Source organism: Perna viridis, chromosome 13, assembly GCF_037379345.1.
Source record: "Perna viridis isolate PV_CMFRI_1.1 ecotype Kerala chromosome 13, ASM3737934v1, whole genome shotgun sequence".
Lineage (NCBI taxonomy): Eukaryota > Metazoa > Mollusca > Bivalvia > Mytilida > Mytilidae > Perna > Perna viridis.
Window position 1 is genome coordinate 2,698,431 of NC_142457.1, and position 15,786 is coordinate 2,714,216.

General features: G+C 33.0%; 2 protein-coding genes across 6 annotated transcripts in view; both read right to left on the reverse strand.

Moving 5' to 3' along the window:
- Positions 1-498: 498 nt before the first annotated feature.
- On the reverse strand, positions 499-8,578 carry LOC148599228 (neurotrypsin-like). Of its 2 annotated transcripts, XM_088558843.1 has the most exons (10): positions 8,489-8,578; positions 8,227-8,331; positions 6,972-7,113; positions 6,535-6,725; positions 5,341-5,479; positions 4,799-4,965; positions 4,588-4,614; positions 3,974-4,118; positions 2,337-2,503; positions 499-545 (listed from the first exon to the last, which is right to left on the reverse strand). In XM_088558843.1, exons 2-9 carry the CDS (start codon positions 8,303-8,305, stop codon positions 2,359-2,361), a joined length of 1,035 nt encoding a protein of 344 aa, XP_088414969.1. In that variant the 5' UTR covers positions 8,306-8,331; positions 8,489-8,578; the 3' UTR covers positions 499-545; positions 2,337-2,358. The 2 variants fall into 2 exon arrangements, with proteins under 2 accessions (XP_088414969.1, XP_088414970.1); XM_088558844.1 differs by lacking the exons at positions 8,227-8,331; positions 8,489-8,578 and adding an exon at positions 8,074-8,187 and having other exon boundaries at positions 6,972-7,715.
- Positions 8,579-9,942: 1,364 nt separating this feature from the next.
- Positions 9,943-15,786, reverse strand: part of LOC148599229 (uncharacterized) — a 31,608-nt gene continuing 25,764 nt past the window's right edge. For 3 of the 4 annotated variants that reach the window (XM_088557509.1, XM_088557510.1, XM_088557512.1), the window contains 4 exons: positions 15,473-15,598; positions 14,357-14,583; positions 13,613-13,837; positions 9,943-11,025 (listed from right to left, as the gene is read on the reverse strand). In XM_088557509.1, coding sequence (XP_088413635.1) covers positions 10,822-11,025; positions 13,613-13,837; positions 14,357-14,583; positions 15,473-15,598 — 782 coding nt within the window. In that variant the 3' untranslated portion in view covers positions 9,943-10,821. The remainder of the gene's footprint in view (positions 11,026-13,612; positions 13,838-14,356; positions 14,584-15,472; positions 15,599-15,786) is intronic. The other variant, XM_088557511.1, reaches the window with a different exon arrangement.

The following is a 15,786-nucleotide window of genomic DNA, read 5'->3' on the forward strand; positions in this document are numbered from 1 at the left end:
GAAAAGCAAAGGACATTTACCTGGTCATTGCTCCCTGTTCTTAATTGAGTCCGAGTTGTTCATTTACTTTTGTATTTTTGTACATGTTATTTTTATTATTTCATTTTTTTTTTGTTGTGTCTGTTTCCACTGTCTAGTCTTTATCTTTTGATCATATTATTTTGATTTCCGCTCGAATATTGGTTCTATTGGTTATTCCACAGTTTTTTAGTGGAGTCCGACTTGCTCATTTGATTTTGTTACTTTGTATGTATGATTTTAGTTACTTTATGTCCTTTGTTGTGTATGTCTGTTTTCCATGCCTAGTTTTTGTCCTTGGATTACATTCTTTTGATTACCGCTATAACCTTGGTTCCCTTGATTACTCTTTCAAAATAGATCGCTAGCTTGTATCAAAATTATACATGAATCTATATGTATTATCTACATGAAGATTTAGTATTCTTTTCTTCTGGTGTTGTTTAAACATTAAAATACAGTAAAAAGAGAAATACAAAATTATGTCACTTTTTTATATTATTCACTTTAGCCTACAATAACGTTCTCTGAAAATATATATATAAAAAAAATCATCTTGTTAGAACTAAAACTGTTCAAATGATGTTTTAAGAACACATTATATATCCATGTGGTTCCGTAATAGACTTATCCAGTAAAGTTAAAACAACAAATGGATTGCTTTTCAACTTACGAAAGTCCTCTCCTTTAGACACATTATATATGTACAATGACGTTACTACAAATATGCAGTAACGAAGTAATTTTAATGACTATAAATTCGTTCGAAAACGTTGTGAAACATTGGATTACTGTAATTAATACTGTAATTTAACCATATTTTCTTCAATTTTTTTAATAGAACTTCAGTATTCATAATCGTTAATGTTTTTTATATAAATACATAGAATGTCAATTTGAAACCTTTATCAATAATATGCATGTTCTGAATGGAATAAGCATATGATTCAAGAAATTAAATTGATTTCTTGAATCTTGATGTGTGATTCTTTTCTTTTCTGACTTAATTGGATTACAAGCAGAACGTTTCCATACATTGCGTTGATAAATGTTACAGTACATGTATGGGATGAACTTCCCATTTTAAGGGGCATGGGCTATGAGGAATGGCAATGGCGAAATGGGAATGGGGAATGGTGGATGGGGCAGTTGGGCATGGAATAGGGGGAATGGGCCTTGGGGAATTGGAAATGGGGCGAGGGAATAATTTTGATTGGCCTATCAAAATAAAAATGTATAATAATAATAGTAATAATAATGACAATAATGATAAATGTTCTGTGTTTTTCGGCAAGCAACGTACTTATCATAACTATATGACAGGAAATGAAAGAGTTTCAATTGGCGGAAATATATTTAATTTGTTGAGATAATAGTGTCCACACCACAAGCAAGATAGTAATATCGCCATTTTTGATATTTTAAACATTTATTTTGGACCATTATTGAAATTATAAATGTTTGCACCCATACAATTTGCAGAAATATGAATTTCTGTTGTTGCAAAAGTGGACTGAAATAAATGTATCACAGCCACATATATGATGCTTATTTTGACAATTTGTACATTTTAAACAATAATATCAGACCAATAAGGAAATTTCAAGTGTTCGTACACATTCAGTTTGAAAAAAAAATCTCATTTTTTAAACATTTTATCTGAAATATATTTATCACAGCTATCTACATAATACTGTATTGACAATTTTTAGATTTTAAACAAAAGGTTTAGGGATATAGGTGTATTAAAAGTGTTAACGCACATACACTGTCATTTTGAAGATTTTGGACTGAAATATGAGTTTTGCAACCACCAACTGGATACTAAAATTAACTGCCATTTTTTAATATTTTAAACAATAGATTTGGACCATTATTGAAATTAAAGCTGTTCGCATCCATACAATTTGCAGAAATATGTTAATTTGTAGATTTTGCATGATTATTTTCAGCCCGGAGTAGAATAATGCACAATGCAAGTATTGCGTCGTACTTTCGGTTATTCCCGAACCCGGCTGTGAGATTCTAAAATCGATATTGATTGCATAGAATTTTGCGCATCTCGTAATGCACCATAATGTTTATGATGAAACGTTTACTTTATTTTTTCTTTAGGGAATGGGGAAGGAGCATTGGACAACGGGAAATAAAGCCATGCAGTGGGGATTAGACAATGGGGAAAGGGACTTTGGGTAATGGAGTATAGGACAATCGGAAAAGGGATATGGGGTATGGAGCAAGTGGGAAGTTTATCCCATTCAAAGACAGTACTTATCATAATTTGGTCATGAGAACTGTTGATGCAAAATATCACTAACCCCCACAAGAAACTCCTACGTCTTAATTGTGATTACAGCTATGTGAAAACCAATGAACTGACGGACAATCGTCTAAATCCTGTTCACTTCCACTACAGTGTAGGTTGCTCACAAGAATCGGCCCTGTACCATGTCCAAAGTAGCTTGATGGTCTAACATGAATATTTCTGTAATACGAATGGTACTTTTTTGTTTTGTTTTATATGACTTATTGTCTACCTTCTTTAACTCCTTTCAATAGCTTGATCACAGCTAAGAGATATCAAAGGAACCAGGATGTCTCAAATGGAAATAAAAGAAATAGGAATAACAATCAATGATGATAGACACATACTACTAAGAATATGAAATAACCAAATTAAAAGCACATTGAATCAAACATATATTAGCAACCCAGGCTCCACTACAACTTCAAGCATTGATCAGGTGCTTCGGTAGGGTAAGCATCCTCTGTTTACTATAAATACCCGCCGACTTAAAATATAGCGTCCGTAGTAGATAAAAGAGGAAAACTATGACACGGCGACTTAATTGGTTGTTATTGTGCAAATTAAAACGCCATAGCGATCCACGAGTCTACGACCACAAAACTTCCCTAGTGAAAACTTGTATTAACATAACTTACATATGCCTAATCGTAAGAAATATATTAGGTTTAAAACGTCCGCTTTTTCCTGGAAAGCTGCCATAACGTATGAACAGTGATATAAAAACTCTGCACGAAGGTGGTAATGTGATGATTAAACCGATAGAAAGGATAGTTGATGGTACGAAAACACAAGTCATCGTATTTGTTATCATGAGTTTTATTCCCCTTTCCTTTCCATCGATCTCCTGACTTTATATTGGCTGTACCAGGACTGATTACAGGTACAACATTACCTATATAGCGGAAAAAGAGCTAGATCAAAAGATCTGGCTATACGACGTCCTTTTACTTGGATGAACTTACCCCGTGAAGGACCTGATCGCTTGGCGACACAGAGGAAATTAATTATAACCCAGTAAACTAAAATTAAAAAAAAAATCAATGGGGATTTTTTTTCATATTGATTTATTCGTTCTTGATTTCTGTAATCATGATTCAGAGATTAATAGAACTATACAGCAAGTACTTACAAGTGGATGATAAATATCACACGGCTAATAACACATAGATAACAAGAGAGTTACTAAGTAATGAAGTACCAGTCCACATCAAATTAAGACACTTCTAATGGTAAAGTGATTCATGGAGAAGAAAACCCCACCAAACAAAAGATGCTTTTTCAGTCTACATATGATGTACGTTCACATAACGATAATCGTTTCTGGATTAGAAAATTATACATTTATCTCCCACAACCAAATCAAATCAATTCAAGAACAATAACTCTTGCAAAATGCAAATTTCATGTGCAATCTATATAATTGTTATCTCAAATGCGCAACAAAATGAAAATTTAACACTGGTTATGTGATTAATAACTGTTTCTGAACATGAAATAAAACTGAGTTCGGTGGTTTTTTTTTTACATGCATGAATCGCCTTTTGTCTGATTTTAAGAAAGACTGTTACTTACTGTCTTAAAGGATGGGTTATGACCCCCCGCAGCAATTTTTTCATCGCAGTCATTTAAAAATTATCAAACAATTACCCTTGGGAGAAATATCCTGCCATTCGACAAATTACACTTGCGTCTCCTGAACCAAAATCGTCATCACAAACAGTACCCCAATGGTCGTTAACCTTCAGCTCTATTCGGCCTTCCCATGGACCAGCTCCACCGACCAATCGAATGTCTATTGTACATTAAAACGAAATATTTTTTACAATTCTTTTAGAATTTGTTTTTTCAAATACGTAATCCTTTAAAATATTTGAAAGCTTCAATAGATGAATCAGTATCTAGAAAACTTGTTTAGCACTTAAATAACCATAAAAACAAAACAAACACAAAAACAGAACAGAACAATGATAACAAATAATTGAAAGGTACATCACAATAGTTTCGTAATATTTACTCACATTTTCGTACTTGCACAAACTATTACTGTCATATCTTTAAGTGTAAAACAACGTTTAATGGGGAAATGTAACGAATGAATAATTTAAAAAATCCATCGAAATATGATATTTCATTCAATATCCAGACATTTGTTCATTGTTCCCGAATCATGAGTATCCTTTTCCTTATTTTAACTGTTTTTTCTTTGGCTTTACTGATAAAGATGCCATTTAAAGAGTTTTTTATTGAATCTATTAACGAACCTTGAACCGTCCTGCTTCTATTTGAATCTACAAAAAAGTTAATATAAACAGATTGAGCATTTAATTGATGCAGTTTTTAAAAGAAAAAATAAAGTGTTTTCTTAAGTTGTAATAAATAATTCTTGATACTTAATTCTTTTACTTTCACCAGAATGTAAGCATACTTTAACTGTATGTGCATTTATAACTGCCATGGAAATTTATATATTACTTAAGCAGATAATGCCAGCATCTTCTCCATGATTGCAGTCATGTCTGAACCATTGGCTACCACTGCAACTGTCAATATTTTTCTCATGCCCACTACAACCAAGGTCATCCTTCAAAATACGACCAGACCCTACTCCAAAAAATGACGACTTATACGAATGCAATGCCCTGTAAAAATTACAATGAATTAATTCTAAAAAGCATTTCATCGCGTTGAATGTGTGCAATTCAATTTATGAATTAACCACTCATTTTCCTCGTTCAGATATAATAAATATCAACATTTTCCTATGGTCTTCAAATTAGGAATGAATTTAGAACGACTCTTGAAACTTGTCAAATGAACGTTTGAATAAATTTGTATACTGAAAAAGAAATTTGTCGCAATTATTATCAAACAAAAATTTTATATTAAGCGGCATTTCCATTATATAAAGTCATTACGACATGCTTATCACATTATAGTATCCTGAAGGGGGTCTAACTATGAAGATGCACTTCTGACACATTTTGGTTACACCATACTCTACTGTTTACAGATACCTTTTATACCCAGCCATTCGACATAGTACATGAGCGTCATTTAGATCAAAGCTGTCATCGCAGATTGATCCCCATTGCCCATTTATGCTAAGTTCCACGGTTCCTTCAAAGGGGCCATTGCCTCCAATTAATCGTATGCCTAAACAAATCAGAATTGTTTTTGTAAGAACAGCTAGTGCCGTGAATATCAAAATGCAAGTCTATTAAGGAGGTAGACCTAGGGTAAGGGACACAACTCTTACAGATTATTGGAATGTTTGTATTCAGCAATTTACATCAAAGTCATGTCAGCATCAAAGAAACTTGGATTGATTTCATTTTGTGTCAAATGAAAGCTTAATAGGCTTTGGTGAAATTGAAAATGATACAAGCATATCACTGATTTCATGAGGTTTGTCCCTTACCCTAGGTCTACCTCCATAGAAATTACTCCAGATATAGTCCATCGGACGCAATTCCTGGTTGTATTGTGGATATTTGAAGCAGCTAAAATAATTTAAAATGTCGATTTAAGACAAAAGGAAGGACAGTGGACATTCAAAAAGGCTTCTAGTTTTCGGGTGTTGGGTTATAGTATTTCACACGACAGTTTCTAACCTAATCCGAATGGAAACTATGACAGTTATTTTTTTTATCTTCTCGTGTCGTTGTTTTCTACCGTGATCACTTTTTTTTTAATTATTAGATTTATAAGCTTCATTCTAATTTTACGTTTTAGCCAATTTGACTGAAATGATATTTTTCTAAAGTTTTACGGCCGACATCATGACCTTGATCATTAAGGCTTGACCATATCCACAGGAATAGTAGATTTGTTTTTCGTTAAGTGGTGATTTTTGTATTTCGTTTTGACCAGATATCAGCGCAGCGAGTGTATCTTAAAAAGAAAACAAGGTTAACCCTAACGGTGCACCTGGGACTTTTTCCAAACGTTTAGTAAAGTCAGGATTGCTGATTAATTCTTTAGTTTCTTCGTATTTAATTTAAATGTTTAGTTTATTTGTATTATTACGGACCCATAGCAATATCAGATAACGACCGTCCAATAAGGCGTCTTCAGCTCTTTCCAAAAGTGAATAATAAAAACAGATGATATACGACTACGGCTAATAGATCATACCCATACCCTTCAATTTTTTTTATATGACATAGTTGTTTCTCTTGAAGAGAGACATCAGTTATCCTATCACAAACCTTCCACAGGATCTGTACCATTACGAACACATGACAATCCAATATCTTCAGAATGACTGCAATCATTACTATACCATGGATTTGACGCACAGTGGGTTATGTCATCTTCATGCCCGGTGCAAACTACGTTATCAAGAACTATATAACCATTTCCTTCTCCGTATTCATTAGTAGAAAACACAGCTATTTCTCTATAGAAATTATAATATTTGTCTATAGACAGCAACAAACCAAACAAATGAAAGTTGCATCTTAGCCTTTTACAAAAATATATGTAATGATAATTTCGAATTTTTCATTTCTAAAGATAATATTCATTTAACAAAAAAAAAAACAAAAAACAAAAAAACAAAAAAAAAAAAAAAAAAAAAGGAAAGAAAAAAAGGGGGCTTTCAACAAAACATTAATATTGTATTGCTATTAAAGTCACTATATACCTTTTATATCCAAGCATCCGACAAACAACTTTGGCATCATTTAAACCAAAGCCATCATTGCAGACTGTACCCCAAGCACCGTCATGAAAAATCTCTAATCGCCCTTCCCATGGTCCTTGCCCCCCGGCAAGTCTCACGGTGTCTGAAATGTGCGATTACAGTAACAGAAAGTATCTGTTTTGTGATATAAAGTATTGTTATGAAATATCTGAGAGTATAATGAGAAAAAAGGTGAATCAAAATATTGATGATACTTAATTGAAATTTTGTGAGTGATGTATAATATGGTATAAAAATCGAAACCATTAAATACATTGAACTACTATAAGTATACAATACCTTAAACATCAGACAATGACTTAAACCATTTGATTAACCAATAAATTGACTCCAAGCAGCTTGGTATTGATAATACAAACATAGAAGTCGACGAAAAAGTCAAAGCTGCTGCATGTACAATACAAATATAAAAGTCGACGAAAAAGTACTGTTTTACATTTGCATATGAACACCATCGTCTGGTATTACAAATGACTTCTAGAAATGGAAGCTTTCATCTACAAACAATGTATGTCAAGTTGACGAACTATAATATTATTTTTTTAAAGAATTTTTCTTTGTAGCATAAATAGTATTCATTGTCAATAGGGTATGGAAGTCCCGTCCTAGTTTCATTTTCTTTACCGGAATTTCCGATGTACAACGTATCGAAAACCGAACACCGATCTGTATTTTATTGTTTACCTCCGGGTAATCGAAACGATGTATAACAATGCAAAATCTTCTAGTTTTCTGTTTTTTCTTACTACATTTATCATGTAGAAATAGTTATTTGTCATTTTTATCGGGATTTTTGCCCTTAAAACTGAACTCAACCCTCTTTAACGACAAATCTCCATGATTTTGAATGGTAGACTTGGACCCGTTCTCGTGAAATCACAGAGTCACATGACGAGACTTACATACCCTATGGCTAGTCATTATGTCAAATATGTATGCGCATTTAAGGTCTCTGTGCTTTTTAATGTATGTATCTGAAATCTTAAATCCCGCCATAAAAAAACCTGAAAGTAAACGGGAGAAACTAAAGAATGAATTTTACTTTAAGCTCTTTCTTGTTCACAAAGTAAATAAATTCCATCCTTTCAAGATTCATTTACGTCTGAAAGTCTAGATGTGACACGTTTTGGGTGTAAAAAGTAACATCTAATATTTAAATATTTCGACTAGGTGTATAGACATATAGGTGACTAGCCTTTGCCCATCGTTCCAAATGAAAAACTAAACAGGAGCGTCACACATGTTTGAGTATCCACTAATTTGGTCATTTGCATGTTCAGATGATGTGAAAGTTGGTTTCCTGTCGATGATATAAATAGTGAATTAGTATTGCAGTGTCAATAGTGCGTGCAAAATCAGGAACTGTTCTCTTTTAACTCGATACGTTTTTTTTTTTAAATTGATATTAGACTTTACCAGCCCAAGCTTTGTTTTACGTATACTTTACAAGCACTTACTTTATCTAGGGTTTGATTTCTTCTCAATAATGTGCGTAGGCAAACCCAACGCTTCCTGATAGATTAAATATGTGGGTTGAGTTCATTCCTGATAATAACTATAATAATGTCGTGGTTCACTTGAAACATTGCTGCAGTATCTGTTAGCTTATTAAAATGCTTAGAATTTATCTTTCATGGGGTATTGTCATATAACTATTGCAATAATCATGTGAATTAAATAGTAATAATGTTGACTAATTGTTTGCATTTACATTTCATTTAGCCAGTCAGTAATTCATTGAAAAAAAGGTAAAGAAGTTGATATCGATTTTTGCTGTCAATTGATGTCCTTATCGAAGACCTTACTGAAGACCATGCTTGGTTTTGATAATGAATTAACTTTGATGTACAATCTTGAATCTTTCTCGTTTTACTACATGCATGGTAGGACTGGCTATAAGAGCGAAAATGCAAAAATAATTCGGTGAAAAATAGGAAACGCGATAGTGCGATGAAAGGTTGACTTTGATTTTACTTACCTACCCACCCTATTTCTCCATCCAATGTAACCTTAAACAGACATATTATTTCTTGGCCTTACAATTTTTATCATTGAGAAGTGTAGATATTCTTTTCTGCCTTTTAATGTGTAATGAGGTTGCAATAAATTATATTTTACATTTATGCTATCAAAGGAACCACGATTCGAGCAGAAATCAAAAGAATATAATCCAGGGATAAAGGCCAAACAGGTAAAACAGACATACACAACAAAGAACATGAAATTACCAAAATAATACATACAAAGAAACAGAAGCAAATGAGCAACTCACATCCCCCCCCAAACTGAGAGCTTGGGCCAGGTGCACTGGTAGGGTAAGCATCCTCTGCTTTTCTAGAAACATATAAAATGTCAAGTCTGGGGCAGACGAAAGAGGAAAGGAAAACTTTGACAAAGAGAAGAAATCGTTCTCATGGTTGGACATACACGAGTTCTAGATCACGACTTTAAAACTTCTGTAGTGATTATTTTAATCTTGTAGTAACATAACCCTGTTGTAAAAGCCTAATTGTAAGAAGTCTAGCAGACTAGCACGGTTCAAAAAGTGTGTAGTTTCAGTAAGATCTGGTGTAACATATGAGCTGTGATATTGCCACAGATGAAAGTTCAACAAATTATGCAAAAAAGTGTGTACTGTACTATATTTAATTATCATAATACTGTGACCAATACAGTAGATATCTATGGATGATTGAAATTGTATTAATATATTTAAACATGTAACATATATTTGGTATGTAAAATTAAACTGACTTTATAAAACTGTCTAACAATAGAAAAAGCAGCTTCCTGTCTTTTTTATGAGCATGTTATCTAAATAAATCCAGCAGTATGTTGTAATAATGTCTGATAAATGAACAACAAAAAATATCAAGCCACAAGATGGATATATAAAAACAATAGTGAACTGTTTTAATATATCATTTAATAACCAAATCAAAGTAACAACTGATAACATGTGTAAATAAGTAATCTTAATATCACAAAAAGTTTTGCTGGCCTGAAGGTCTAATGCAACAAAGATATATAACAAATAAAACAACATTATATATATCATTACATTAAATGCACCAATAATGTCTTTCTCCAAACTGAAAACAGCGTCTAGTAATTCCTTTTTTTTTACAGATTTTACTCCTGTGACAAAAAAGAGAAGGAAAAATGCACAATTAGAAGTGTTGAATTATAGAATAAATTGTTGTAATGGTAAAATCCAGAATGGAAAAAAAATAAATAAAAAAATGGAATTCTGGTTTATAATAAAATGTCCCAATTATGAATTCGATAAAAATGTTAGCTTTATTTGGACAGATGTCTTACACAGGAAAAATGGCAACATGTTTCTCATATATTTAGGACCACCATGAAAAACATGTGTTTCTGATTGACTAATTTATTTGTGAACAAGGAAACAAAAACAATGTGGTAATTATATTCAATTAGACTCCATATATAAAGAGTTTGTTTTCATATAATTTTCAAAAGCATATAATTTCATGTATTTTATAATGATCAAAAACACACTGGTTCTTAACATATGTTGCACTTTTCATGTGTATTGCTCCTACTCTACTTTAATTTTTTTTATTTCGCTTCAGCTGTTTCAACATAGCCAGAAAAAAAACAAGTAGTCGAATTGTCTCATCTCATTCAAATGGCTGAAAAATGGTTAATGAAGCACACTCATGAGAGTCAAGGGGATCATAGAACAAATTGGAATTGCCTTGCAGAGATGTTCCTGTTTTGGTTTCCAGTTTGATTTTATATAAATGGCAGAATTATGTCCCCATTATTCTGTCTTTTTATGTAAAGTTCTCCATCTATTCCTAAGATCTTCTCTAGATCTCTCTCTAGAGAAGGTGAACATTTTCAAAATCATTTTCCAATTATATCCATGCTGTTTGACACCTCGTAGAAGTCTACGATCCTCACACATTGAAAAAGGTTTTCCTCTTGATACCTTTCTTGTGATGTGGGTCACTTTGGATAATTTCTGAAATGTAAAATAATATAGTTAGATAAATACAAACAACAAGCTAGTAATATTGTAAGCAAGCTCAAGTGTAAAGTCTTCAGATCAATTATCTCTCTTAGGAGTCCACTGGCAGTATTTCCATTCCCTCATGCATATCTACATTCCTAACAATTTCATTGAAAACACTTACGGGGTAAAGGAGGTGCTGGCAGTATTTCTATTTCCTCATGCATATACCCACATTTCCTAACAAAGGGATTTAGGAGGTGTTGCACTGACTTAGATTTTTAATATCTGAAACATTTAAGTTGGATTATCTCCCTTTAGAGTCCTCTTATATTCATGCATATTTACATATGATGCCAACTCTTCCCATAAAATTTTACGAGACTAGTTGTGCTGACAAGGTTTTAACATGTAAAACCCTTGAGTTGGTTATCTCCTTATGGATTCCAACCTAAGTTTCTTTTAATTCCTTGTGTGGTTTGGGAAGAGATGCGATAACAAACAAGAGACTCCCAGGAGCATGAATCACTCATCTGCTTAAATTTTTGCCTTTCAAGGGCAATAACCCTAACAAGGAGTTATATGACAATTTTGACTCAAAGAAAACTTTGGTAGGATTTATCATAAGGATCATTTCATCAATCAAAAGTTTCTTTTTATCTATTATAGTTTTCAAGATATTGACTAAAAACATCATTTTTGGCCTTTCAAGGGCAATAACTCTAACAAAGAGTTGTCTGACAATTTTGACTCAAAGAAGACTTCTGTAGGACTTGTCATAAGGATCATTTCATCAACTGAAAGTTTTTTTTTTTATCTATATCAGAGTTTTCAAGATATCTGCTGAAAACAGCTAAAAACATCATTTTTGGCCTTTCAAGGGCAATTACTCTAACAAGAAGTCATACAACAACTTTGATTTCCCCACACTTTTGTAGGTCTTATACATCGTAAGTATCATTTCAGCAATTGAAAGTTTCTTTCTATCTATCATAGTTTTCAAGATATTGGTTGAAAACTGTAAAAACGAACTTGTATTTTCTTCAGAGAAGAGTTTTGAAAAATTAATACTGACAACGACGACGGATGCCAAGTGATGCCAATAGATCACATGGCCTATGGCCAGGCGAGCTAAAAATGGGGATGGATTGGCAAAAAGACTGGCTGATTTCTATAACACTACATACCTCTACTTTGTTTACAGGGGATATGGTAGCTGATAAAGTTCCAAAGGGTCATTAAAATGAGATTTGTCTTCATTAATACATTGTACCTCCAAAGCTAGCCATTTCGAAAGTCATCTGCATTTATGAGTGGTTAAATACTCATTGGAAACATAAGTACACTATCATGAAACTAAATTTTAATTTCTCCACCCTTTACAGTGGAGTCATTATTTTTTTTCCCATTGTGACTCCATCATGTCTCCACTAAAGTAAAAAATGTAAAAAAAAACTACTTCATTTCAATACTTATCAACAACTTTTTTTCTGCAAATAACTGAAATGATATTAATGTGTGATTTTTCTATGTAGACATATTAAAGAAGTAAACTACAGACAAATTTTGAAATAGCAACTCCAGGGTGTTGGATGGTGACACTAAAACTCCGCTCAAAACATCTCCACATGTGGAGAGAGGCAAAAATAAAATTAATGTTGACAGTACTGTGGTAGTTTACAAAGATATTAGTGAGCCAAGGGGACCATTGATACAAATGACAAGCCATGTCCCCTTAGTGTATCGACAAAATATGAGAAAAGTCATCAGGGAAGTTACTGTTGCCCAGCCTAAGATTCAAATCTCAAGATGTAGTACACCTATATGGTTTGTCTTTTCAAGTGACCCTGAAAATTAATGGGAATGGGTCCCAAACTTCTATCTTTATACCCTACCAGTGCATCTGGTCCATGCTCCCAGTTTTTAGTGGAGTCCGAGTTGCTTATTTACTTTTGTTACTTTGTATGTATGATTTTAGTTACTTTATGTTCTTTGTTGTGTATGTCTGTTTTCCATGTCTGGTCTTTGTCCCTGGATTACATTCTTTTGATTACCGCTATAACCTTGGTTCCCTTGATTACTCTTAAACATTGGAAGTGTTTAGAGTTAACACTATGATAAACAAGTATATATAGAACAATAAAATAATGATGCTTAAATGTTTTTTTTTTTCACTACAATAAATTTTGTAATAACACAAAAAAGAAAATTCTGATAACAATACACCAGGACTGCCATAGGATGTTAAACCACAATCAATGTACATTGATAGTACCACATTGGTCATAGGTTTTAATGTAAATAAGTGACTTAAGGCACTCTGATGGGAGGTGCACAATGGCAAAATGTACCAAAGAATTTGTGAAAGTTTCATCAAATTCTATTACACATTTTCAGAGAAGTTGCAGATTAGAAGAGGGTCCCTACTTGGTCAACAAATAACTAAGTCCGTATTTTGCATCAGAAAACCCAAAAAATCATTCAGATGGAAAAAGAAAACAGGAGGTTCACAATGACATCAGGTAATAAAGAACCTTTGAAAGTTTCATCAAATTCTATTGAATGGGTTCCATTAAAGTGAAAATAAACAGCAATACACCTGAATTCCTCTGTATTTATCTTTAAGATCAACTGCTGTCCTTGTCTCATGGAATTTCAGGTTGGCCAGAATCAGGCTCCAACTTTTCCCAAATTTTTCTACACCAAACAATAGATTCTGTTTCTCTACCTCTGTAAATGGTACTCTCTTTCTCCGTTCCTTGGTTCCATTTGACTGGAGGATTCTAGTCAAGGTAAGACTCTCACTTCTATTTGGTGGAGTTATCTGCAGAAAAACAAGAAATCTGTGAGCAACGACTCACTAGTAATAACCCTGCTATTAATCAGGATATAAGGAAATAAAAGCATCCTTGGTAATCAGGAAGTTGAACAATTTTTCCAAAAATAGAACCCAACATATGGCATACCAACAGGATGAACTGTATCAAAATTTCAAGTCGATGTGATGAGTACTTGCTGACAAAACTGTGACAGAAAGAATTGTTAGGGATGAAAACACAGATACACTGACAAGGGTAAAACCTTTCTTCCGGATCGGTGGCATAACTAAAGTGTTAACCTCCTTCTTTGTAGGAATCAAGCACCATTAATTTGTTGCTAGAACTTGACTTGCATGTATTTCTGGTTCAAAGGTTTTTTTCTCTAAATGAACCTAAGAAATTATTTACAAATCAAATACAGCATCTCAAATAAACACAAGAATGAAGTTTAAAATAATGATAAAAAAAAATTTTACTAGTCCATACTTTCAGAATCCTATTGGAAAAGACAGATTCCATTTTACCTCTCCATTATCCGATTCACTGGTGAAATCGTAAACATCAGTCCCTGCACTGTTCCCACTTGCTGGCACAGGTTGTAGAAGTGGTTTCTTTGTTGATACTGTAGTTGGTAAGCTCTTTATAAACTGTCTCTCTAGTTCTCTGATGGTTCTGTGATGCTGACAGGTAAAAGCGTCACTCTCCAAGACTATGTTGTATGTACGACTATTTAGATTGGTGCCGTTGCAACCTGGTAATAAAATAAACAGATGACAGAAGGCGGCTGTTGGGTAACGATCCATTGGTGTATCCATGCATCACAATCTTCTAAGTTAAGATCCAAAAAATGATACCAGGACTGCAGTTTAAGATAATTCAAAAGTAAATTTGTAGGTTCTCAAACTGTTGTTTATAAAAACTAAGAGTTAATTATTTTTTTCTTCCACTCTAATACGGTGATTCAAAATGCACATGAGTATTAACAATATTAACTATTAACTATGTAATTTCTGTGACTTTTCTCACCATTTTACATTTTCCAAGGTGTCTATAGATTTCACGGAAGAAACCATTTCTATTTCAGCATATTCTTCATTTAAATTAGTTCTCCACTTTCTATGGTAAAACTATAATTTTCACTTGCTTGATAAAGCTGGCATGTTGAAAATCTTAAATTTACCATCTCAAGTGGAGAAATATTTTGTTTTATCACAGAATCAATGTAACATTATTTTTTTAGTTCACTGCATATAATGTGCCATAAAATTCCCAAACGCCTGCTGAATGATCTGAAAATTTTGTTTGCTTCTCTTCACTTAGCATTATATCAATATTTTGTGAACCTTGCCCTATCAAGCAAGTTGAAAATTCAACTTACCCAATTAAAAAAATAGTCTGTCCTTAGTTAATGAAAGTTTAAAAATACACAAAATTTGGTTGTCCTTTCGGCAAGTATAATTTAACTTTTCTAAATGTTAATTTTACTTGTTCCAGGCTATAGGACAGCCTTTGATGTCCAATCCTATTTATAGTACTTAACATCACCATCTTCTTGTGAATAGCGTATGTAAAAAAAGAGCAAAATCAGAGATTCGAAAAATTAATTGATATTTAGCCACGAGAGAACAACAGAATTTTACCAGCACATTTTCTCTTGGGAGGAGTTTCAGAAGACAAGCTGTCAGTATGGGTGACATCAGATCCTGGAGAGAAACAGACTGAAGATACACTACTACATGGCTTCACACTGTACTCACTTTTTTCACCTGTGAAAATTTTAATAAAAAACATTAAATAGAACAATAATCTAACAAAACAAACAAAACAGTACATACAATAAAATTGAGCATGAATGGCTTTTCACAAAAGTGATCATATTAAAGGGGAAATACTAACTAAATGTCAATCCAGTTAAAACTCAATTTTTTGCTAGTAGAAATTATCTGCCCTTTCC